This window comes from Mustela lutreola, chromosome 6, assembly GCF_030435805.1.
Source record: "Mustela lutreola isolate mMusLut2 chromosome 6, mMusLut2.pri, whole genome shotgun sequence".
Lineage (NCBI taxonomy): Eukaryota > Metazoa > Chordata > Mammalia > Carnivora > Mustelidae > Mustela > Mustela lutreola.
The window spans coordinates 77,284,514-77,311,139 of NC_081295.1; the positions used below are offsets into that span (position 1 = coordinate 77,284,514).

The window sequence follows — 26,626 nt, forward strand, 5'->3', positions numbered from 1 at the left end:
CCTAGTCCTAGGAATAATTTATGTCTATTTTAGACCAATTTTATGTTTAATATTTTCTTGAAAATCATGACACACTGAACATTTGCAGAGCTTTGCAGGGGTTTCTACTTATTTTTCTAATTTTAATTTTTTTATTTTTAAGATTTTATTTATTCATTTGTCAGAGAGAGAGAGAGCATGCATACTAGCAGGGAGAGTGGGAGGCGGAGGGAGAAGCAGGCTCCCCACTGAGTAGGGCGTCCAATGTGTGGACTTGATCCCAGGACCCTGTGATCATGACCTGAGCTGAAGGCAGATGCTTAACTCACTATGCCACCCCAGCGTACTACTTAATTTTATAATTTAAAATGTTTATTCTCTTACCAGTAGGAGTCAAATGCTGTCACATGCTACAATTTTGAGGTAGGCTTCAAAATCCTACTGAATAGACATTCTAATGTTTGTGAAGTAAAAGGTAAGATTAACCATGCACTACAATTAAAGTGAATCTTCTGTCAAAATGAGATTTCTTAAAAAATAGGTTAAAACAAATGGCAAATCACAATACATCTAATCTAGTCAGTTACATTTTATACACGAAACATTGAGAATATACATGGAAACAAAATATTACACATGGAAAACTAAATTGATATTAGGTTCCTAGAGTCTAAATATGCCTTACTTCTTCCTCTTTGTTTCTTGGAAAAGATAATTCAATTAAATAAATTTTACTGTGTAGTTACAAACTGAGTATCTTGAATTTCATTGTCATGTAGGTTAGCTTCAACAGGCTTATTAGCTGTCAAAAGGAAATTTGCATAAGCAAAATTGGAAAGAATCTGAGAAATGCCTCATATATCTTTATATTTTAAATAATTTAAGTACTATTTGATGAAAATGGACAACATATAGGACACTTAATATTGTGAATGGATTAATTAACCAAGAATAAGACCGAGTACTATGATCAGGAAAGTATTTTGGTGGCACTATTGGTTGAACGTAATATGGCATTCCCAAGTACTATGATACATTTACTTTCGAACCTGGAACCCAAGTGGAAGTGGATATTCTACCAAAAGAATATTTTTAAATGATTTCCTATGTTATCAGGCATGCTAAATTATTGACCATAGGTGGCTCAGGCTAGAAAGAAAGAGCTGTAGCATCACATATTCTTTCCTAGTAAGAAATAAAGCAAGCTTATAGCAATTCAGGAGAGACTGGAAAGAAGCAAAGCTTTCTACACATTTCCATTCATAAAGATACACAATTTAAAATAAGTTGTGGGTGAAAGACTCTAAATTTAGCAACTGAACTCAAAAGAGAATGATACCAACTGTGAAACAGAAGGCCCAATGGTGGCAATACCCTGAAAATGACCACTAAAAAAAAGAGACTATACCCCAAATTGAACCAGAGTAGAGCTCTGATCTGATCTACTTAAGAACTATTATCCATTTATCAGTGAAGAAGAATAGACATTTATATCAGAATGCCATTAGAGAATATGTATACTGATTTATAGATGCATAACTTTATAAAATATTCATATACAGAATTGTATGTGCATAAATATATTCATACATATTTGTAAAATATTCATACACAGAATTGTATGTATATATTACACACACACACACATACACACAGAGCTCCATAATTTTTTTTTTTTTGTTTAAAAAGAAGGTGAAATGTATAAAGCCAGAATTTTGTTTCACTTACTTTAAAGACATTACTTTGTCATTTTCATGAAAACTACAAGTGAAGGAAATATGCCACACTTGTTGCATCTGAGAGTTGAACTACTTGAAATCAACCTTGATGAGAAAATTGAAGATTCTGATGGCCAGACTGAGTAAAACTCGATAAGCTGCACCCTGTGAGGGATGCTGTGTTTTGGCCTTTGAGTCCTTAATAGTAGCTGTGATTTCTATGAGAATGGTGAATATTCATTGATTGGGGTCATGCAGCTGTCACCTCCCTTCTCTCAGGGGCAGCACCCCTACTTCATTTGGGGGTCTTTTCTCTATTTCATTGCATGCCTTCTGTGCCCTGTTCTCTTCTCACATGGTGGGCAGCTGACCAAAGGCTGGCCAATTGCCACCTCTGTTCCAGGACTTCAACTCTTAAATGGAGAGATGGGAGCATATTCAAAAAGTGTTGGAGCACCTTCTTTCAAACCAAATCAGTTCAGAATGTGACTTTCAATAGAACCAGCATAAAAATGGTAAGGAGTTACTTACTATTAGAATTAATAGACTTTGTGACATTCTGATGCTAAGCCTGTACTCAACGAGTGACCATTAGTTAGATAGACTTCAGAAAAATGAACTGTTCATAAAAGGAAAGAGCAACAACATAGAAAAATGGAGAAATGATGCACAAATCCCAAGTTTCAAGCCACTTAAAAATGTTAAATGTTACCTGCCAATTGACATTTTAGTTCAAGAACACTGGGAAAACCATTATGCAAACAGATGTTGTGCAGTGGAAACTTTGAAAAATGGTATTAGGTAAGAAGAGGAAGTTTTTCTCAGGTTCAAGTTACTTGTTAACATTAATGGACAAATTCAGATAATTTCAGGACTACTCTTATAGTTTGAAGCACTCCCTTCTCCTATTAAAAAAAAAAAAAATTCCCCATGTATCTATCATGTTAGTTTGTGTGGTTTGTTTGTGGTCCCTTTAATATTTTGAAAAACAATTCTCTGCCTAGTCATGAAATTGTTGTGTTTCTCTACAAAAAGGGACCTAAGAGAGTGCTTACAGAGTAATACTGTTCGAGTTTTTGGTGGATAATAGGTGCGGAAGGAGGAGGATTCTTCTGTCTAGACAACAGCAGTTTCACTCATGCTGCCTTTCTGTCATGTGACCTAGAACTCTGAAAGTGTTCCACCTCTTCAATATCAAATTCAAAATTAGTCTTGCAGACTTTAGCTTTGTAATATGCCAACTCACTTATTTGGTTAATTCCAGCAACAGTTTTTAAACCTCATAGTAACCTTCATTACCTGAACTTTTCTACATTCATTCAGTAACAAATATCTTTCAAATGCCTACTCTGTTTTATACCAGGTTCCAGACACTGGGAATAAGTGCTAAACAAAACATGCAGACCCTTTGCCCAAGGACATATTTTAGAGAGGAATGCAAATAAAAAATAAATATATATTATAATTTGGGTTAGAAATGAATGATATAGAGGGGCGCCTGGGTGGCTCAGTGGGTTAAAAGCCTCTGCCTTCGGCTCAGGTCATGATCCCAGATTCCTGGGATCGAGCCCCTCATTGCGCTCTCTGCTCAGAGGGAGCCTGCTTCCTCCTCTCTCTCTGCCTGCTTCTCTGCCTACTTGTGATCTCTGTCAAATAAATAAATAAAATCTTAAAGAAAAAAAAAAGAAATGAGTGATATAGAAAAATCTGGTGGAATAATGGCATATAGAAGGAGATGGGATCTATGTGTTTCTTTTAAATATAGTGTAACAATTAGTTCGTGCCACAATTCTGCTACAAAACAAAATTACTTCAAAAGTTCAGAGGCTTGCAACGCAAGTGTCTGCCCACTGGCTGGAGTTTAGTGGTGTAGGTTGGACGTGGCTAGACTTCCTTCCATGTTTCATGTTGGATCAAGTTCTTCTCCATGTTTTTCAGTTTCCTTAAATCAACAGCTATCCATGCATGCACATTTCATGCCAAGATAGAAATAAAAGAGAAGGACCAACTGAGCAATCACTACTGAGCCTTTGTTTTGGACAAGTCTACAACTAACCTCTGGGGCAAAGGAAGCCACATGGCCAGACCCAAAACCAAGGGGCAGAAAAATACGCTCTGCTCAGCATAAGGCCATGCAAAGTTGTAACTCTATAAAATTAACACAGCAAAGTGAAGTGCTGAGACCAGTTATTTGATCCACCACCTTGAGTGGAAGGGGAAGATTTCTTTGACATTCCACTCCATGCCTGAATTAGGTGAATGAACAAGTAATGTAAATAACTGAGGGTAGAACTTACTAGGCAATAGGAACAGCAAGTATAAAACTTTAGAAGTCAGGACAAGTTAAAGAGACAGCAATTTGGTGTGGTAGCGGTGGAGTAAGTGATTGGAAAACTAATTAAAATCATTGCAAAACTTGAAGTCCATAGAAATAACTTTGGAGTTTATTCTAAGTTCATTGGAAAGCCTTTGGAAAATTCTGAGCAGGAAAGAGTCGTGATCAAATTTCTGTTATTAAAAAATCACATACCTTTATGTAAAAATTGACTTTAAGGGGACAAAAATGGAAAGAGAACATTAGTTAAGGGATTTTTGTGGGAGTACATGGGAGAAGAGGAAACGACTCATATTAGGGTGTTAATGGTAACGATAGAAGTAGAATTCTTGATACATACTGCTGGAAAGACCGACATATGACAATGGTTTGGACATGAGATATGAGAGAAAAAGAAGACTCAAAATGACTGCTTAGTATGTAGTTTGAGCAACTTGATAGTTGCTGTGTCATTTGTTAAATGGGAAAAATCAAAGAAAGAATGGGGTTAGTGGAGGACTGATAATTTGTTTTACAAAGATTAAGTTTGTGATGCTTTTTGGTCATCTAAATAAATTTTAAGTGTCAGGAGAGTGAGAACAGAAGAAATTGGTGCTAAAGATACAAATCTGGGAGCGATCAGAAAATAGATGGTACATAATATCTTAAGACTTGGTGAGATCACTGAGGGAATAAAAAAGAAGAAGTTCAATGATTTCAGCTCTGGTTGCTTCAAAATTATCATTCAAAAGGAGGTGATAGAGCAGGAAAGTGATATATTAAAGGAGTGTCTGGGAAGGTAAAAGGAAATGCAAAGATGTGTGCTGTTCTGGAACCCAAGGGAAAAAAAGGAATTTCAAGAAAGAGAGAGTGATGAACATGTGTCGAATGCTGCTGAGGGATCTAGGAAGATGAGGACTGAGAATTATTCACTGAGGCTTAGCAAGATGGAAATCATGAGTCCTTTTCACAGGCGAAATTTCTATGGAACAGTGGGGCTGAAACTTTATTTGAATGTATTAAAAAGAGAGAATGAGAAGTAGGATAAATCAGAATATTCAGTTCCTTGGAATTCTGCCAGTCTGTTAACTCCTTGCTACTTTACTTTAACATTTATTTTATTCCTTACTTTATTTCCTGTCCATCCTAGATCAGATGATTGGAGTTTTCAATCAGTTGTAATTACCTTGCTGTCTTGCTTTCACTTGAATACCCAACAAAACCCCAAATTCTGACCAATATAACCACCTTCTTTTTATTTTTATATCCAGACAGTTAGGTTCTGCTGAAGTAAATCACAGACTCACATAGACCAATGCCTTGAAAAATTCACATCATCAATACCATCTGTCATTCTCCCTATGTTTCTTAGTTATTTGTCTCTCTTCTATTCCACACATCTATAATTTACTTGGTCTACACATATTCTTTCCTTTTATAATCCCCTCACAACAAAGAAGTGTCCCTTCTTATAATTTATCTATCTCAGTCTTATATAAGCCTTCGCCTTCCTCAGTAATCTTGCTCCATCAATTATATCTTTTCCTGTATCTTCAAAAAGCACCTTCCTCACTGGCTCTTTTCCATCAGCATTTAAATATTCTCAATTACTTTCCATCATAAACATAATGTTTTCCCATCTTTCCTTCTGGTCCCATTTTTCACTCACCTTGTAATAGTGGCCAAATTTCATAAGAGAGTTTTCTCCCCTCATTATGTCCATACTCCTCCCCCCCCCCACACGTTTTCCTATCCTATTCCTATAGTCTGGAAACCACTTTCATCTCCCCACTCCTTTAAAACCTTCTTGTGATAATAACCAGTAATTTTACCTAAAGAATAGGCATCTTGGAAATCTAATCTCATTTGATTCCACCCTTCCTGCACTTGACGCTATTGAATGTTCTTTCTGAAATGTGTTTTTTAGTTGGCTTTTGTGATGTCACACTTAGTTGTTTTCTTCTTTTTTTCTGGCTGCTCTAAGTAAATGTCATAACTGTCTCCCTTCTCTTTTTTAATGTATTATTACATATTAATAACACACAGTTAACTCACAGGGCTCTGTTGACATTTTATTGTTTTCTCCCTTTGTGTTCTATAGCTGTATGACTTCATTTACTCCCAAGACTTTAATTATCATCACAAATGTACCTTCCCAGTCATGAATATCCAATAGTCTCCTGGATAACTCCAGGGATGTTCCTCTGAGCATTTAAGCCCAACAGGAACATCATCTTGTCCACTGAAACCTGCCTGTCCTCTAAGATCCTCTATGCAAATGATTAGAGACACCATGCGTCTAAATGCCTACTAAAAGAAATTGGATACAAATTATTTCCTTTGTTCACTCTCTCACTGAATCAACCAAGTCCTATTGATTCTATAAAACCTGTAAATCTCCTGATTCATTCAATTCCATCCATCCCCTGTGGATCCAGCCAGTTCAAGAAAGCTATCATCTGTCTTCTGAATTTCTTCAACAGCTCTCTGAACTCAGTTCCCTGCTTTCAGTCTTAGCCCTTCCATTTATCTATCATGCAAATATAATGCTATTACTTCAATGCCTTTGATTGTTTTTTCCCTTGGTAGATTTCAAACCTCTTTGGGCTTGCTACATACTATGTAATTTTTAGAGCACTCTTCCCCATTCATCTTTTACTCTCCCAGCATCTAGCTAGATCCTACTTATCTTTAAGGTTTTAGCTAATATGTCATTATTTTCAGTGTATTTACCATCTCTTAAAGTGTGACCTATTCCCTTTAGAGTACTTATCATATTGAATTACATAGCTCATATATAACTTGTTTCTTCAGTATCTGTATGCAGATAAAGTTATCTTGACATTAACACACATTTCTTGTTTTTGCCCAACACTTGAACCCATAGAAACCCTCCTACCCATCCTTCTGTCAATATCTCAGAAAACCCTTGAAATGGGTCAGTGCATCAATCAGCAGATATTCTTTTTAAAGGCCCACTATGAGGCTGGGTAATAATGGAAACTCCAGGGATGGAAAAGTGAAGAAAATAGAATACTCACAGAATTAAGAGGTAGTCATTAAAATATACAAACATAGACATAATTTCAGGTACAGGCGAATTTTAAAAGCAGTCAAATAAGAAAGTCTGTCAGACTAACTGGAGTCCAGGGAGAGAAAAGAGGGTGTCATTTTACTGTAGAGAATTGTGAATCATGACTGACTGGTGAGGAGAAAGCATCCATCCAATGATTTGGAGAAAGAGAATTCCAAGCCAAAAGAACATACTGGTATCTTGGCATGAGAATAAGTTTGGCATATTTGAAGGGAGAAATGAGGCTCTTGTAATAGCAGGATTAGTGAGAGGGACGAAAAGAGCAGTTCAGAGGGTTGTTGAGGGCCATGGCATGCAGGGCCGCCTAGTGCAAGGAGTTTGGAGTTAATTCCAGTTGCAGTGGGAAATCATTAGGGGTGTGAGGTGGACAGTGGATCTAGTCTGATCATTAGTTTATGAGTTTTTGTGAGGTGAGAAGACTCACATGTTCTCATAAACTAATCTCTTCCGTGTCTTCAGTGCATAGATATGACTCTAGATCTATTAGAGCCTTTAAAATGGATTGGCTAGTGATTCATTACTTTTGCCAGTGTCATTAAGTTCTGATTCCAATTAAAAGACAGCAAACTAGGGACACCTGGGTGGCTCAGTGGGTTAAGCCTCTGCCTTCGGCTCAGGTTGTAATCTCAGGGTCCTGGAATTGAGCTCCTCATCGGACTCTAGCTCTCTGCCTGCCTCTCTGCCTATTTGTGATCTCTGTCTGTCAAATAAATAAATAAAGTCTTAAAAAAAAAAAGGCAGCAAACTAGAAAATATGTGATAATGCCTACTAGTACCTACTATTTATTTACAAAAGACAAAGCAGGGAGCCTGGGTGGCTCAGTGGGTTAAACCGCTGCCTTCGGCTCGGGTCATGATCTCAGGGTTCTGGGATCGAGTCCCGCATCAGGTTCTCTGCTCAGCAGGGGACCTGCTTCTCTCTCTCTCTCACTCTCTCTCTCTGCCTGCCTCTCTGTCTACTTGTGATCTCTCTCTCTGTCAAATAAATAAATAAAATATTTAAAAAAATAAATAAAAAAGACAAAGCAAAACCCCACATGGTAGAAAACTCTTAAACAAAAGGCAGTCATCCTACATTAAATCATTGGTAAAAGAATTCCAATCTACATGCTTCAAGTTAAAATAAAACATTTAAAGTATGTATATATTACATATATGTATTTCATCATTTATGATTCTTCACTTTAACCATCTTTTTTAAAAGCCTAGCTTTTTATTACCTATAAGCATATTACATAATTTTAAATACTAAATAAATAAAAAAAATGAATTGACTAAAAGACAAAACTTGCGAATTTTTGATTGCTTCTCAAAAACTGATTCTGCTATTTGTTAACTGATTCTGTCATTTGTTAATAGACTTTCTGCCTTCTGGGAGTGAGCAAGGAATAATGGCACAGAGAACCTCACTCTAGTTCACCAGTATTCATCTGGTGCTCCTTCATCTGCCATAATGTCTTTGAAGCTGGACTGTGACTTATTTACCATTGTATCCTCAGACCTAGTACAGTAACTGGATAAGACTCAATTACTGTTTGTTGAATGAAGGAGAATCTATGGGGGTGGCAGGGAGAACATTAACTTCTCTCCATGATGCTTGTTCTGCATGAATGCTACACGTACACCCTTGTTGTCATCACCTATTTCCCTGAAAGAGTGGTATACAGCTCACTGCAATCTCCCAACATTCAGGATAAAGTACCATTTCTCCTCTTGGAAGATTGGAGCTTCCATTCCTTGAGCCACAACTAAGTGAGGTCTCCCAGTTGCTTGCATTTATTTAGATTCCATTTGCAGGGGGCAAAGCCCAAACTAATTAAAGTGAACTAAAAAAATTGGATTGAAATGGCATACGTTTTTTTTTTTTTCATTTGCATTTGGAAGTGCGAATGACAGGATCTAGAGTTCTAGGGTAGGATAGTGATTGACAGTAATGAGTAACAATTCGGAAAAGAGGAACATATTGCTAGAGTCACAAAACCTTAATGCCCCAAACATTTTCCATCTTTGAAAAATTGGTCCTTTTTGCATTATCTTTTTTTTTTTTTTTTTTTTTGTCAGATGAGTTGTAGCTGCCATTCTTAGCTCAGTTTCTTTTGCATTTGGGCTCATGAAAAACAGAACTGCAAAGCACAAAAGCTCTACATTTATATGTTCAGATGAAAGGCTGAAATCCCAAACACAGAAAGATATTGACAGCTCTGACAGATCCATCTCTGGCTTTAACAGTCAAAGATGGTTGCATGGAAACACTAACAGTCAAAAATAACTTCTTTTGTTACAAAATATAATGAGCAGGAGATGAATTGAAAGGTTTGGGGACCCAAATGAATATCACAAAAATTATTCTGAAGTTTTGGACCTGACATTTTGTCTATTAATTTTCATTCTAAAATTTTCAAAATGAGCCTCAGAGAAATGTGCTTCACAGGTCGTTAATTTAGGTTGAGAATTGGAAAAGGTGACTTTTCCACCATGGCTCTTTAAAACACTTCCTTCTAATTTTTTCCCACCCTGATTGATACTTGTGATTTTCTTTCTTCCCTTCTTCCTTTCCTTTCCTTCCTTCCTTTCTTTTTCTTTCTTTCTTTTTTGAGATTTACTTATTTATTTTAGAGAGAGGAAATGAGAGAGCACAATGGGGAGGGGCAGAGAGAGAGGGCAAGAGAGACTCGAGCTGAATCCATGTTGTGTACAGAGCCGGATGCAGGACTCTATCGTACACCCCTAAGATCATGACATGAGCTGAAACCAAGAGTCAGATACTTAACTTACTGTGCCATCCAGGGGCCGCAAACCTTGGAGTCATACCTTAACTCTCTTAGCACCTTGTTAAATCAGTGCTGAGAGTTCCAGCGCGGCTTCTCAGTGCACTTGCTCAGCTCTACTCCCATCCTCGTCACCGCAGAGCATTCCCGCAGAGAAATGACCATTTGTCTTCAGTGATACTTCATGTCATAGTTTCATTAAAACAGAAAGTAGGATGGCTAAATACTTCAAGGTATTTTTTAAGATTCAGGAAATAGACTCAGAGTTATGGCTCTGTGAAACCATCAAACTGGCTATTTAGGAAAGATTTTTTAAAGGTGGTTGTTTAATGGAATTTTTCATGTTCTAGTGAGATATATTGGCAACCTATAGCGAGCCTTATTTCTCAAAAAGCTTGACTTGTTTGAAAAAAATGGACATTGTCACCATTTAAGAAGGATTGAAATTCAGCAGAACTCATTTCCCCATATCTATAAATAACTGTTTATTGAAATTTACCCTCTCACAAATTCTATTTCCTTCCTACCTACAAAGCTCTGCCTAAAAAGTGCCCATCTGTCATTAATATTCATTGGAATTATTTTGTTCCCTAATTTTTTTTTCTATTTCTTTCTCTATTTTCCAAGTATACTCTTGCACCTTGGGGGAACAAAGAATCATTAATTTTTGAGCCACCTTTGAAATGATAGCTGCTTTGTATATTTTTAGCCAAACTTATTCTCTCTCTTTCTCTCTCCCTTTTTTAAAAAACTCACACTGAGCTTACTGTAACAGAAGACAACAGTTTAAGTGATGATGTTTGGCTAATGAGTTAGCATTTCAGAAGGTAAATAAAACCTGAGGCCACATCAACCCTACCCAGGACCTCATGCTTACAGAAAATAACATCAAAATTTTCATGGTTTTCCAAGCTGCTTTTAACATGCAGCATTGTACTGTGACATAATTTTTGAATTAATCAATATAAATCTCTATTTTTTTTGCTATGTGTATCAGATATTAAGTTTACTGGACCAGATCCTCACAGGAACTCTAGAGTAGCATAAATTATGGAAGTGAGACAGAATCTTTTGCCTGGGAGAACTCTGGGAGGTTTCTTAGTTGCTTGGCATGTCTCATCCACGGGGAATCACACTTAGCCAAGAAAGGAGAGGCTTCATGAAGGTTTTAGAAGATTCTGAATTATATTGATTTCCCCTAGTATTCTTCCTTCAATTTTATCCTCCCTCCAAACACAGTAATCACTTACTAGCTATGATGTAGCGGGCATATGCTCAATGGAAGGAATCAGGGTAATATCAAGGTACATCACTAGCTGCCACAACTTGACCCCATTTGCTACTATTGTTCTAGCCTGAAGAGCCTGGATTCCAGAGTTTGAACTGGGTTTGGACCTGGGCATTGCCATGGACTAGCTGGATGATGTTGAGAAAATAACCACTTTCCTCTGTTTCAAAGGTTCCTTATTAGTAAAATAAGGGATTATAGCACCTACCTAATAGGTTTCTATATGGATCAAAACAATGAATACCCACAAAACCCTTAAAGTAGTGCCTGGCCCTGGCACCTCGGTGGCTCAGTTGATTAAGTGTCTGCTTTTGGCTTAGCTTAGGTACTGATCTCAGGGTGCTAGGATCAAGCCCTGCATTGGGTTCCCCGCTCAGTGGGTAATCTGTTTCTCCTTTCCCTCTACCCCTTCCTACTGCTCATGCTCTTTCTCTCTGTCCCACTCTCTCAAATAACTAAACAAAATCTTTTTTTAAAAAGTGCCTGGTCCATATTGATATTATCTTCATTATTTGTTATTTGTTATGGATCATTTTGATATGTTGTTCATCATAAATTTCTTGCATTAATATTAATTCTTTAAACTTTTCTGTTATAATGTTATTTACTTTTACTTAGTGAGTTCTTGGCACTCCTTTAAATTTCGTATCCCGGGGGAGGTCCTCATTCATTTTATCCTAATCCCAGCCCCGTCTATAAATTATTGCCATTTCTAGCTTTCTTGATGCTTCTAATCAAATTTGAAAAATTCGTCTTTTTTTTTAACCGTTACAATTGTGAAATGTGCAGTAATATAGAAAACACATTTTAAAATACATATATGTTGGTGATTTAACAAAACAAATAAATGCTTGTGCTACCACCATTCAGATAAAAAAAATAGAACATCATCAGCATCTCATACACCACCCCCAATAATGATCTTATTTTTCTTCCAAAAGGCTGACTCTTTTCCTAACATTTGTGGCAATTGTCTCTTTGATTTATATGATCATTGTCCATCTATGCATGTATTCTCAGATATTATAATTTCCATGTGCCTGCATTTAAAATTTATACAAATGGAATGATGTCCACACATAATGTATTCTTTTATGTCTGGCTTTATTTAGTCCACATTAAGCTTGTGAGATATATCCATCTTGTTGCACAGAGTTGCAGTTTGTTTAATTTCCTTTCTGAATAGTGACCCATTGTGTCAATATACTAGAATTTATTATTTCTACTGTTCATGAGTATTGGGTTTGTTTTCAGATTTTTGCTATTCCTTACAATACTACTAAGACCACTCTTGAACAAATCTCTTTGGACACTTATGGTACATGTGCTTGTATTTATATTGGCTATGTCCTTGAGACTAGAATTAGTATTAATACTGGTTTTTTCAAAGTAAAAGTGGTTTTAGCAGTTTTTACTTATGACACTAAATTGTTAACTCTAAAAGTTTATTTGGAGATTATTTTGTATTTTCAATGTGCCCAATCATGTCAACTGTGATTGTGTGGTTAGTATGATTAAACATGATGATTTATGATAGTTATCTTTTTCCTTTTCAAATATTTCAACATTTTATTATCTCCTAAATGCAGTAAGACCACCACCTTCAGTACCATACTGAGTGAAAATTTCTGTGTTTCATTCCCAGTTTCCTAAGAGAAACTTCCAGCATTTCATGATTAGATGAGTTATTTGCTGTAGGTTTTAGATAATGGTCATTCGTCAGATCAAGGGAGAGACTTAATATTATTAATACCCACATATACATCAAAGAATGAGAGTATTGTGCCAAGTGAAATAAGTCAAACTGAGAAGACAAATACCATATGATTTCATGTATAAGTGGAATCAAAACATATGAACACATATATGCTAATAAACAAAGAAAAAGAGTCAGATGGATAAATACAGAGAGCAAACTTATTGTTACCAGAGGGGAGAAGGGTAGGAGGTTGGGCAAAAAGCATGAAGGGAAGAGGGAGATACAAGCTTCCAGTTATGGAATAAATAAGTTACAGGATAAAAAGGCCTAACATATGGTGAGTGCTGTGAAGTGTGTAAACCTGGTGATTCACAGATCTGTACCCCTGGGGCTAATAATACATTATATGTTTATAAAAAAATAAAAAAAAATTTGAAAAAGGCCTAGAATAAGGATTGCAGTCAATGGTATTGTAATAGCAATGTAACGGGACAGATGGTAGCTACACTTGTGGTGAGGACAGCATAATGTATAAACTTGTCAAATCACTAAATTGTACACCTGAAACTAATGTAACATTCTGTGTCAACTCTATGAAAGAAAGAGAGAATATATTATGGTATCAGGTAATTTTTCTACATAAGTTGAGATGGTCATAGGGTTTTTGTCCCTTATTTGGTTAATGTGATGCATTATATTAATGATTTGCTAATGTTAAACCAAATTTATATTCATGTATCAACCCAAATAGGTCAGGGTGTTTCATCCTTTTGTATATCACTGGGATGGGTTGCTATTTTTTCCTTAGAAATTTTACATCTATATTTATGAAGAAATTGGGTAGCTTGTAATTATTTTCTTGGCGATATTCATGTTTTATTTGATATTAAGGTATTAAATATTAAAATATTAAAAATATTAAAAAACATGTTTTTGATTGATAATTCTCCATCTATTCTCTAGAAGATTTTGTGTTAACACTGACATTCATGTACCCTTAAACGTTTGATAGAATTCACCAGAGAAGATACCTAAGCTTAGAGTTTTTTCTTTCTGAAAATTTATATAATGAATTCACTTATTTTGGGGGCTATTCATATTTTCCATATATTCCTTTGATAGTTTTTTTAAAATAATTTTTAAATTTTTTATTTTTTATATATCCTTTGATAGTTTTGATCATTTGTGTTTTTCTAAAGGTTTATCCATTTCATATAATTTTTCAAACTTTTAGTGTAGTGGGTAGAATTGTGGTTCTCAGAAAGATATGTTCAAATTCTAACCTCCAGTATCTGTGAATATGACCTTATTTGGAAAAAGGGTCTTAGCACATGTAATAGATTAAGGATTTTGAGATGAGGTCATCCTGAATTAGCTGGACAAGCCGAAAATTGAGTGATAAATGTCCTTATGAGGAAAGGCAGAAAAAAAAAAAAAAAAAAAAAAAAAACACAGATATACGAGAACCAAAGAAGGGATGGTCAAGTGAAGATGAACATATAGGTTGAAGTTATGCTGCTGTGAGCCAGGGAACACTATGGATTACCAGCAGCTACCAGAAACTAGGAGAGATTCATGAAATAAACTCTCCCTTAGAGCATTCAGAAAATCCAACCCTTCTTGATTTAAAAATCTGGACCTTCAGAAATATGAAATAATAGATTTCTGTTCTTTCAAGCCACCCCGTTAGTGCTAGCTTGTTACAGTAGCTCTGGGAAACTAATACAACCATGCTATCACTCATAATATTCTCTTGTATTTTTAATAATGTCTGTAGGAGATACAGTTATGTCATTATTTGTGTGATTATTTCTATTTCTTCTTCCCTTCCACCTTATTTTTTCCTTCAGCTTCTTATATTCAATTGATCTTACTGTTGATCAATTTTATTATTCTTTTTAAAGAACAAAACTGGCTCTCCTGATCTTCTCTACATTTTCCAATTTCTTAATTTCTTAAATTCTCTTTACTCTTTCTTTCCTTCTACATTTTCTGTTTCATCATTTTTTCTCTTTCTGACTTGCTCAAAATGGATGTCTAGTTCTCATTCCCTTTACATATGCATTTATAGCTAGAAATTTCCTTTTATGGATAATTTTCCTTCAGTATCATCAGCTTAAGATATTTTAATTTTTTCATTGAAATTTCTTATTTGACTTGTATATTACTTATATTTCCTAAATTCTGAAAATATAAGGATTTTCTAGTGATCTTTTTGCCATTGATTATTAGTATAAATATGAACTAATAAAATATGTTAGTATAAATATAAACTAGTAAAATAAAAAATATGTATTTTAGTTCTTTTAAATGTTTTGATTTACTTTATAGGTCAGCATATGAAAATTTGAAGTATATATGTTTTATTTTGAAAAGAATGTTATTTTTGCAGTTTAAGGTATACTGTATTATACATTTCTATTATGGTGGTTGTATTGTTCAAATCTACATTTTTACATTTTTCTGATGTTCATTGTCCTCTTTCTTTAATCATTTGGTGAGAGGTTGTGGATTTATCTATTTTCCCCAAAACATTGTTTACATTTCTGCTTTGTGTGATTCAAAGACATGTTATTACATGTATTGAAATTTGATATTGTTATCTATTCCTAGCTCATTATAACTTTTTTTCTTAAGGTGGTGACTTTCTTTATCTCTAGCAATGTTTTTACCTTAAAGTTAGTTTTGTCTGGTTTAATATATCATTCTTGTTTTATTTGGTTGATACTACAAAGCACATCTTTTTTACCTGTTTCCTTTTCATTTTTCTGTATTGTTATATTTCAAATGGATGTTTTATGAAAAACATACAGTTGAATTTTGTATCTTTAATCCAGTCTGACCTTACTTTTTAAATGGAACATTAGTTCCTTTACATTTAATGTGATTACCAATATTTTTGAGTTTTACCATCTTAGTCATTTCTATTCATCTTTCCTGCTTTGGGTTCTTTTTTTCTCCTTTCTTGACATCTTTTATACTGAGTTAAAAAAAAATTCCTTTTCTTCTTCTATTAGCTTGAGTAATATGCATCCTTAAGATTCTTTTAGTTGCCTTTAGAGAAAGCAATATTGTTTGCTTACCAAAGCCTCATACTAATTGTTATTTTCACACAGCTTCTGAATGACTCAACGATTTTAGAATATATGTCACCTTTAATATGTAATTAATCCTTTTTCTATTTTATTTTATTATTTTCAAAATATTTTATTTATTTATCTGTCAGAGAAAGAGCACAGAGGGAGCAGGAGGCAGAGGGAGAAGCAGGCTCCCTGCTGAGCAAGGTGCCCCAATGTAGGACTCGTTCCCAGGACCCCAGAATCAAGACCTGAGCCAAACATAGATGCTCAACCAACTGAGCCATCCAGGTGTCCCCATCCTTCCTCTATATTAAAGTTTAAAAAATATCATTGTTAATGTTTTATATGATCAGTATCCATTCTAATATTCTCATATGCTTACTTTTTTTTCTTGCTTCTTAATTTTTTTTCTGAAGTTTTTTCATTCATCTGATTAAACAGTAAGTGACTTCTAGATTTTTTTTTGATCACTGGTAGACTCATGATTAATCCTCCATATTTTATACTTCTAAAAATGTAATGTTCTTTTTACTTACATTTTGGAAAGATATTTGGAGGTGGGAATAGAATTCACAGTTGTCTTATTTTCTTTAAACTTTATAAAGATGTTATTGTCTCCTGCCTTAAATTTCCCATATAAAAGTCAGCTGTAAGTCTCAGCAGATGCCTTTTTTAAGGTAACCTCTTTTGTTTTCTTCTGCTGCATTTAGATATTTTTTCTTTTATATTTGGTTTTCAAGGTTTTTCTGAAGTGTCCAGGGGGGTAGTTCTCTGTATTAATTCTTCATGATCTTCATGCTTCTTGAAACTATGACTTGAAGACTTTTTTTTTTTTAAATTTGGAAAGCCATCAATCATTATCTCTTGAAATATGACCTGCCTTTTGAGGACTCTGAGTACCTAATAACATTTTTTCAAGCACCTTTGTCTTTTTTTTTTTTTTTTTTAAAGATTTATTTATTTATTTATTTGACATGCAGAGAACACAAGTAGGCAGAGAGGCAGGCAGAGAGAGAGAGGGAAGCAGGCTCCTGCTGAGCAGAGAGCCCAATGCAGGGCTCGATCCCAGGACCCTGGGATCATAACGCGAGTCAAAGGCAGAGGCTTTAACCCACTGAGCCACCCAGGTGCCCGACACCTTTGTCTTATACCCTATAATTTTATTTTCCGGACCTTTCTCTGGGTTTTAGTCTGGATATATTCTTGTAACTTATCTTTGGCTTCTACTAATCCTCTGTAAAACCTATCAAATGATTTCTTAATTTCAGTTGTGTTTTTCAGTTCTAAGATTTCCATTTTTTGGAAGTTTTTATTCTCCTTCAAAATTCTCATGCTTGTCTTTTATCTCCTTATAAGCATACTTAAATGCTTATAAGGTAAGTATATAAATATCTGATATCCCTAATACCCAAAGCTTTTGGAGTCTGTTTATCGCAGGTTTATGTTATCTTTTGTCTTTGCTGCCTGGGTATTTTTAAGTATGTGTTTTTCTTCTTCTTCTTCTTCTTCTTCCTCTTCTACTTTTTTTTTTTTTTTTGAAAGTGGTGGGGAGAGACAAGAGAGAGAGAGACTTAATCAGGTTCCACTTCTAGCATATAGCCTACGTGGGGCTCAATCTCACAACACTGAGATCATTACCTGAGGCAAAATCAAGAGTTGGATGCTTAACCATGAGCCACCCAGGCACCTCAAGTACATCTCCTGACTATATTTGCAAATAGCTGGTAGAAATAATCTGTGACCCAGGATATTGTCTTCCTCCAAAGAGGATTATCATCAGCATAATTATCATCATCATCATCATCATTTTGGTTAGGAATCACAGGGAAATAGCTTTTCAGAATTCTGGATTTAATATTACATGAGGCTGAGGTGCAATCCCTGAGGGGTCTTATTTTGGATTCACCCTTTACTCCTAGGTATAGGAGTTGAGTAGTAAGTGTTGAGAAAGTCCATTTGTGTGTGTGTGTGTGTGTGCATGCATGAAGATTTTACTCCAAATATCTGTTTTCCTAGTGCATGAAGACCATCCAAAGTGAAACTAAACCTAACCTGTACTTGTCCTTTCTGAAATAACAAATAACCTCAAAAAAACCAACCTTAACCTAAGATAACATTAACCATAACCTTAGCTTCCATTTCCACTGGATCACTGCTTACTAATCTTCATTGTTTTATTAGTTCTAAAATACAGGCTTTTAAAAATATTTTGTCCAGGTTTTTGTGTTGTCTTTGGTGGGAGAATTGGTACTAATTACCTCATCTGACATTACTAGAAGTAGAATTACTTCTCATGTATAAACCCATTATACCAGATAAGGAAAAATCTCTATGTCATTTAAACCCACTGAAACTGAATCCAATTTCTTGAGGCATGTTTGTTCAACAGAAATATTCTAATTCAATTAGGAAAGCCTCTTTATAAACATAAAACCATTCAAAATTATCCAGTGTTCAAGGGTTCAAGCAAATATTGGGAAAGAGGTAAGTCATTTGAAATTTTTTATCCAAGTTCATTTTAAGTTCTTTTTCAATATTTATACTATTACTATTATAATTCATATTAAGGGCTTGGAACTATTCTAGGTATTAGAGGTACAACATGACTATGTGAGCAAGATGTTGCTCTAATGAAGTTTAGAGAAGTGGGGAAGATACTTAGGATGAAATGATGTCATTTGTGAGAAAGTGCTTGACATAGTTCCTGGCATACAACACGTGTTCAAACACTCTATAATACACACAATCATTTCCAAACTGCCTATGGTTCCTAGGGCCCTGTAGACCTGCATCATATACTGTGTGGATTTATGGAAGTAGGCATTGATGTGCAAACAGACTAGGCATTGGGGAGCTCTATATGTAGTCATGTTTTTTGATTGTAGGATTTTATTACCTTTTACTGCTTGGTTCAAAATATAGGAGGATATTTTGGTAAGTGTGTTGAGGGGCACACATTTTTCTTTTGCCCTAGTCTCCACTATGGCTTTGTGCAGCACTTACATGGAAGTATGACAGAAATAGAAATGGAGAAGACATTGATGTAGGTGCTGAAACTGCCAATAAATGAGGAGGTTTACTGGCAAATAAAAAGATGGTATTGAGAAGAAGAAGTATAGTAAATAGTGCATTTTGGAAAAGGGAGACTTCTCCTGTGGGAAAGATAATAAGAAATCAGAAGGATGTCCCAAGATTACTCCAGACCTGGAGGTACAAGAGAAAATACTGCCCCTGCTTGACAGACTGTGTGACAAAAGAACTCCTCAAGATATGACCAATTCTCAGGAAAGCACATAGGTGAAGAAAATACAGAGAAGAAGGTTAAGGATTTTGTCAACCAGAGACTGTAATTTCAAGATGGGACAGTGGCATTCTTGTGTACTTTTTTTCAAGAGAACTGAAAATAACAAATTAGTCCTTGTTCTTTCCCAAACTGTGTCTGGACCAGGGACAACCACATATTACTTCTTTTTCTTCATTTTAAAGGTGTTATTCTCTTGTCATCATTATATGAATAAGTATAGATTATTTAAATTGATTACTTATCTCTAGGCTCAGGATTATAAATATATAGCTCTGTCTGTCCACCTGTCTGTCTGTCTATCTAGACTAGATCAAGAGTATTGCTCATCATCCAGAGATAAATGAAGTGATAAGATTCTTGTTTGCATCCTTTGAGGAGGAGGTGAATATAGGCCTAGTCTCCTGATCACAGGGATTGATTGGGAGATGTGCATAGATGTAAGTAAGAGGGGGCTCTAGTTAGGGTCAATCTCTATAATTTTTACATACAGACATTGATAACAGACAGCTCTCTCTTCTGATGTCATAATCTTGATCAATCTGAATGAACGTGGGGTTATCTATAACCCTGCTTGTAACTTGACCCTCTACATGGAAAGTGTTTCTATAACGTGGGAAATAATGAAGCAAAATATATCGATAAAAATGGAGTTTAAAAATGGAGAAAGTATTGGTAATATTTATTCACCTCCCTGGATTTCAAGATATGTAAAACCATCCACCTCTTTTTAGGATTCAGAATAATAGAAAAGAATTGGAATTTATGAACAGTGGGATTTTGGTTCAAATCTCAGAAGACTGGGTAAAGAAAAACAAAACAAAACAAAACAAAACAAAAAACACCAAAGGAGAAATGTAAACAGCAGTGGGCCAGAAGTCAGAGCAGCTGGATTCAAGTTCAGGCTCCTCAATTAATAAGAATTCATGTAAATGTGAGCAAGTCACCCAGCCTTCTTGACTCTCAGTTCTCTCTTCTGTAAAATGACAAAATTAGCCTTTAACTATGTTTAAGATCTTTAAAACTATAAACGAACCTGTCCTAGAAACTTCTAAACCAACTCCACTTTGAAGTAAATGTCCTACCAATGAATAGGTACTTAATAATCTTTTTCTTATAGCATTTTATTTTTTGTCTTATTCCTTTCCTTTGCCTTTAAGCTTTCTTTTAAAAACAAAAAGTATGATTCTGCTAGATTAATCCATTACAGCAGAATGTAAATGTAATCAGTGACTAAATCAAACATGTCTGTCGTCCACAACATTTCCAAAGCAAAAACAAAATGATAGATCTTTCTAATTTGAACCAGCTGAAGTAACTGCTGATTTTTACAGTTCCAATGAAATAGTGAATTGTCAGAATTGATTGTCTCTGCAGATTATCATGCTGAGCACTTATGAACACAGAGGAACAGCAGCCCCTACACCAAATTTAGAGGTTCTTAAAGTTTGGCATTGGAAATACCGGTAATTTGTCCTTTCAGGGGATCACAACCCTTTCAGTTTGTCCTTCTGACTCCCTTCTCATGCGCATGGCAATTAAGTTCATCATCAGGGCCAACTAGGATAAACTGTAATGGCTGCAGAGAATGTGGTATTGGAGTTTCAAGACTGTATCCAGGCTCTTGGGAGAGAGAAAGAGCAATCCTAGAGAATGTGACTTCTGTGACTATGATGAGTATGTGCCATCCAATCACTAACTTAATCTCGTGTTCCAAATGTTATTTGCCTTTTAATAGAAAACTTTCAAATTCCATTTCTTTTTTTTTTCTTAAACATTTTATTTATTTATTTGACACAGAGAGAGAGATAGAGAGAGAGATCACAAGTAGGAGAGAGGCAGGCAGAGAGAGGTGGGGGTCGGGGAAGCAGGCTCCCCACTGAGCAGAGAGCTCAATGTGGGGCTCAATCCCAGGACTCTGAGATCATGACCTGAGCCAAAGGCAGAAGCTTAACCCACTGAGCCACCCAGGTGCCCCTCAAGTTCCATTTCTAAATGATTAGACTGAGCCTTTGATTTGTATACAAATAGGCTTTCCTACTAGGTGATACATTCTGGGACCGAGGCAGTTTCACCACTCTTCCTTATATTCCAGCCATCTATTCTACTTATTGATCATGCCAAGACAACAAGAATTTAAATCTCCAGGGTCTTGCACACCACCAATTTGTTCCCATCATGAAGCGTCACTTATATTGGTTTGAAATTCTATGCTAAACTTAGAGCCCACGATTTCTGTGTGGGATGTAAAGTTGACAAAACACATACTTTTTTCCTAATGCAAATCCTACATGCATTGGCTTTCAGGTAGTCAGGCTGACACTGTCGGGGGCGTATAAGACAGAAAATAACTCCTGTTAAATAGAAGGGTAAGGAGTGAGGAAAGACGAACAGATCTATTTTGTTCAATGGAATTTTTAGAGACATAGAGCAAATGGTTCTGTTTTGTTTTTAAGGAGATTAAGAATAAAAATCAAGTATTTAAAATGAGAGCAGATACATGTTAGGAGGTCAAGGGAAGTGGCAATCTGCCAGTTGTGACAACATTTAACAATATTCAAATTAATTATAATATTGAAAATGGAAAACTCTGACTTCAAATGAATAATGAATAGCAAAATCAGACACAGCTCTGAGGTGAAATGTGATTTTCATGAGGATGGGAACATTTAACATTTATACAGCAGTTCATATTCTCAAAGTCATATATCAGTGACAACTGTAAAATACATCTTTAATTTGAATTGATGAAATACTCTGCAGGGGTACATTCAGGTGGTTGTACACTCCCCTCCCCAAGTAAAATGAGACACACACACACACAGAGAAGAGATTTGGATAAACAGATGCTTAAAAACTGCTTAAAAAAATGTGAGTCAAATGCCCTCCATATCCAGTCGCTTGAAATGCTTTAATTCTTGGTAGGTATGTCTTTGTTATTCAGTCACATAAATATTCATAGTGTGTTGCAACTCTTCACGTGTTTAGAAGTTAAGGGTAATCCACATTCTGAATGCAAAAAGATTGATTTATAAATATGCACTGTAATTCTTAGACACCACTTAAAATGAAAGCCTTTTAGATCATGCATTTTCTTTAAGACCGTCATCTCTGCACTGCTCTTCCCTTATCCTTGCATTGGTTGAAGTTTAGATAAACTTTTCTTGAAGACCACACTTTCCTAGAGAGTTTGGTCCAACCATCTACTTTTCTGTTCCAATGCCCACTCTATTAACAGAGCTATGGAGAACTTAATAATAGTTGTATGCAGAGATTTCATTCCTCGTGGGAAGGTTTTAGCAGGATGTCACTGCCAGCCCTAGCTCTACCCCTTGCAAGTTACCCCCGGAAGAGAATCAGCAGTGCTCCCTGTCTCTTCCTGGCTTGACCCATACAGCCTTAAAGGCTGTTGACTTTTTGTAGGCTAGAATGGTAATGAACAGAATGACATGGCTATGGAAGCCATATAAAGATGGCAGAGCTGCCATTTTCCTTGTTTTCTAAATGACCCTATGAAAAACACCTGTTCACTAATCCAGAACCCCTGCCTGGACTGTAATCCTGATAGGGATGTTTTTATTTTGTTTGAGAAGTGTATTTGGACTTCATTTTGTTTTTACCTTTTATGATTCTAACTAATACATGTCTGGATTTGTTACTATAAACTATGATCTCTAAGCCCAGCAGGTTTCTCAGTTGAACTTTGCAATTCTTAAGAAGTTGCCTCTTCAGCTTTTTGAAAGCTTTAGGACTCTCTTTAAGGTATCATTTTAACCTCTAGCCCTTTGTTTCTCAACTGATGACATTGACTCCTAGAGAAAATAATGCCATCAGGCTTGGAATCCTCTAATTCTCCTCTTTCACAAATCAACAATTGCTATATTTGCCTCAACCTTGATTCTTTTTGCTTTACTAAATTTTTGTTTTCTCTGTAAAAGTACTCTCCACATGAGCTCTAATTTTACCCTTCCATCTGCTTGAAGCTTTCTCTACGTTCCTTGTCCTTTCTCTCTCTCCTACATCACCTCATTCCTGTATCCCATCCCTTAAAGAATAAACATGATCAAGAGTCTTATTTTTTAAAAAAATATCTTCTGCTTTACCCTGTATCTCCCTCTGTTAATCACCTCACTCTTTTGCTTTTCACGTAAGCTTCCTTGAAGCGTGTTTGGGTTCTCTTTCCATTTTATGATCTCTCATTTACCCACATTCTGTAATCTGGCTTCTGTTTCTAAGGCTCCCTGAAATTATCTTAAGGAAACTGTGATGATCACTTTGTTGCTGAATCCAGTATTTCTAAATGGTAAATTTGATCATTTCATATTTTTGCTTAAAAAACTTCAAAGTTGGGGAACCTGGGTGGCTCAGTCAGTTACACATCTGCTTTAGGCTCAGGCATGATCCCAGGTTTCTGGCATCAAGCCCAATCAGTGGGGAGCCTGCTTCTCCCTCTTCTCCCCGCTTGCGTTCTCCGTCGCTTTCTCTGTGTGTTTGTCTCTCTCTCCCTCAGATAAATACATAAAATCTTTAAAAAAAAAAAACAAACACTTCAATGTCATTCTAAATTAGAGTTAAGCCCAAGCGCCAGTAAAATACTGAAGTATCTCACTCTCCTTTATTCTCAGTTTGTTCTTCTATAGGTTCCTTCCAAGTGCTCTGTGACCAAATCTTATTGAACTATCTCAAGTTCATAATGTGTAAACTTTTACATTTTTTTCTGAGTTGTTTTCCTACTTGTCCCTCTACCTAAGATGTACGTCCCCAATCTACTATTTATTTAAACGATTTCTTATACTTTAAGACAGTATTTCCCTCCTCTTAAAGCCTTTCCTAATGCATTAAAGCTCCCTTTCTGTGTCAATGCATAGTGTTTATTCTATTCTAGGTCTTATCACATTGCATTATAATGTTCAGTGTATCTTCTTCCAAGCTCTTATTAGATTCTCAGCTCCTCAAAGACAAAATCCCCATCTTACTCATCTTGGTATCTATCACTAGAACCTAGCTTAGTGTCCAAGGCAGAGTAAAGAGATAATATATCTATTTATTGAATAATGGAATAATGAGTACAAGTTATTTCCTTATTTATAACCAAGTTCAGAAAGTTAGTGACTCTAGTTAGCATGGAATAATGATAAACCAGATATAAGAGATTACATTGTTGATAATCAAAAAACATCAAAATGAAAAAAAAAAAAAACAAGGTGATGATGTTGTAAATTTTAGCCAAGTTAGAAAATAGAAATGCTCATTTAAATTATTTTTAGAGGAAAAGAAATTTGTATCTAAAAACTAGTCAGCAGATACTATCCTTTATTTAAAAAGTTACTTATGGGGTGCCTGGGTGGCTCAATGGGTTAAGCCTCTGCCTTCAGCTCAGGTCATGATCTCAGGGTCCTGGGATCAAGTCCTGCATTGGGCTTTCTGCTTGGCAGGGAGCCTGTTTCCCTACCTGTCTCTCTGCCTGCCTCTCTACCTACTTGTGATCTCTCTCTGTCAAATAAATAAATAAAATCTTAAAAAAAAATAAAAAAATAAAAAGTTAGTTACGCTTTTGTAAGAAAATTAAAAAGCATAAATAAAAAATTCCTTTTGAACAACAACTAGGACTACAGACTGAAGGTCATACATGACTGACAATGAAGCAGAAAACAATAATCCAAATTATGGATTCCATAGGACCACCCACTACAGGATATGGCAGGTCCTTGTAAAGAGGACCGTGCTAGTGGACAGAAGCCAGGAATTCAGAGAATAGAATCCCTGAGAAGGAAGGGGCAACCGCTGCCTTTGTTAACTGAAGGCTGAACTGACTCAGGCAAACTTCTGAGACAATGTTTGACAATGTCAAATGCCTGTGAGGAAAGAAACCTGATATTGGAGACTCAGCTACCCATGAGTCAGAATTAAAGAGAGGAAAGTGTTTAATTGCACTGGAATGCCTTCTGTCATTTGAACCAAGCTGGATTACACAGTTTCTAAATAATCAGATGGTAAGCCAAACTTATGGGAAGACTTTCAACCTTTGGTTAAAGAAATGAGCACAGGCCATTTCGAGAAAATAATGAGGATGGAATGAGATTTCCATGACAAAAGTAGAACACAAAATAATTTAAAATGAAGTGAACAGCAGCGCTGAGACGAAGTAAGATTAATGGACTAATAGTTCAATTGAGGCTTTTCTTGTGATTCTGAAGATTAAGTTTATCAAGTGAGGGCTTCAGAGGACTTTCTAGGTCATGTGATGGGATTTCAAGGTCAGATGAAAGTAAATACAATCAATGGCTCTCAAGTTCACATTCAGTGCTCCTAATTTCTTTTATATTTCTTTCTTCTAAGGTTTAAAAGTCCAATATTTATTCTTTCTAAAGCTAGGTTGTTTTTTTGTGAAGTTTTTCTTCACTTATGAAACTAAAAGTAAAGCATTTCTTTTTTGTTTATTCCAGTCATTGGCGGCCATGCTGGGAAGACCATCATCCCCCTGATCTCGCAGTGCACTCCCAAGGTGGACCTTCCCCAGGACCAGCTGACAGCCGTGACGGGGCGGATCCAGGAGGCCGGCACAGAGGTGGTGAAGGCCAAAGCTGGAGCAGGCTCCGCCACCCTGTCCATGGCGTATGCCGGAGCGCGGTTTGTCTTCTCCCTCGTGGATGCGATGAACGGAAAGGAAGGCGTCGTCGAGTGTTCCTTCGTGAAGTCCCAGGAGGCAGACTGCGGCTACTTCTCCACGCCCTTACTGCTGGGGAAAAAGGGCATCGAGAAGAATCTGGGCATCGGCAAGATCTCCCCTTTCGAAGAGAAGATGATAGCGGAAGCCATCCCCGAGCTGAAGGCGTCCATCAAGAAGGGCGAGGACTTCGTGAAGAACATGAAGTGAGCGGGCGGCCCGCGGCGGTCCGTCGCCCTAACTCGTGAAAGCATCGTGTCTCTGTAAAGCCGTGCTTTACAGAAATGGCCTGTGCTCATTTCTTTAACCGAAGCAGTGAAATAGTAGCTTGCATTTTGCTGGTGCAAATATCAAATTTTCTTACATTATAGTGTTCTGTCCCCTACCTCCCTGCCTTTTTTTCCCAAAGTCATTCTGGTTGGTTATTTACCTTTGTCTCTTACTGAAATGAACCTGAATACTTAAGCTCACGTAAAAATTATACCTGTTATTATGTTAGGATTCAAGTAAAAAGCACTTTGATCCAAATTAAGTATCCCACAAATTTAGTCATGCTTTAAGTGTACAATATCTTTTAAAAAATTGTACAGAGTTTTATTACTTTATTTTTATTTGTCACCAATTCATGTATAGTTTATTCACCTATAAGCTCTTCGTATCCATATATTAAGAAATAGAAGATCTTTATTTTTTAAGATTTTATTTATTTATTTGACAG

At 36.0% G+C, this 26,626-nt stretch overlaps 1 protein-coding gene across 1 annotated transcript in view; it reads left to right on the forward strand.

Annotated features, from left to right (window-relative positions):
• The window catches only part of LOC131834614 (malate dehydrogenase, mitochondrial-like), a 68,247-nt gene extending 42,070 nt beyond the window's left edge, over positions 1–26,177 (forward strand). Inside the window, exon 2 of the mRNA XM_059179293.1 lies at positions 25,665–26,177. Within this exon, the coding sequence (XP_059035276.1) occupies positions 25,665–26,118 (454 nt within the window). The 3' untranslated portion in view covers positions 26,119–26,177. The remainder of the gene's footprint in view (positions 1–25,664) is intronic.
• Positions 26,178–26,626: the final 449 nt, after the last annotated feature.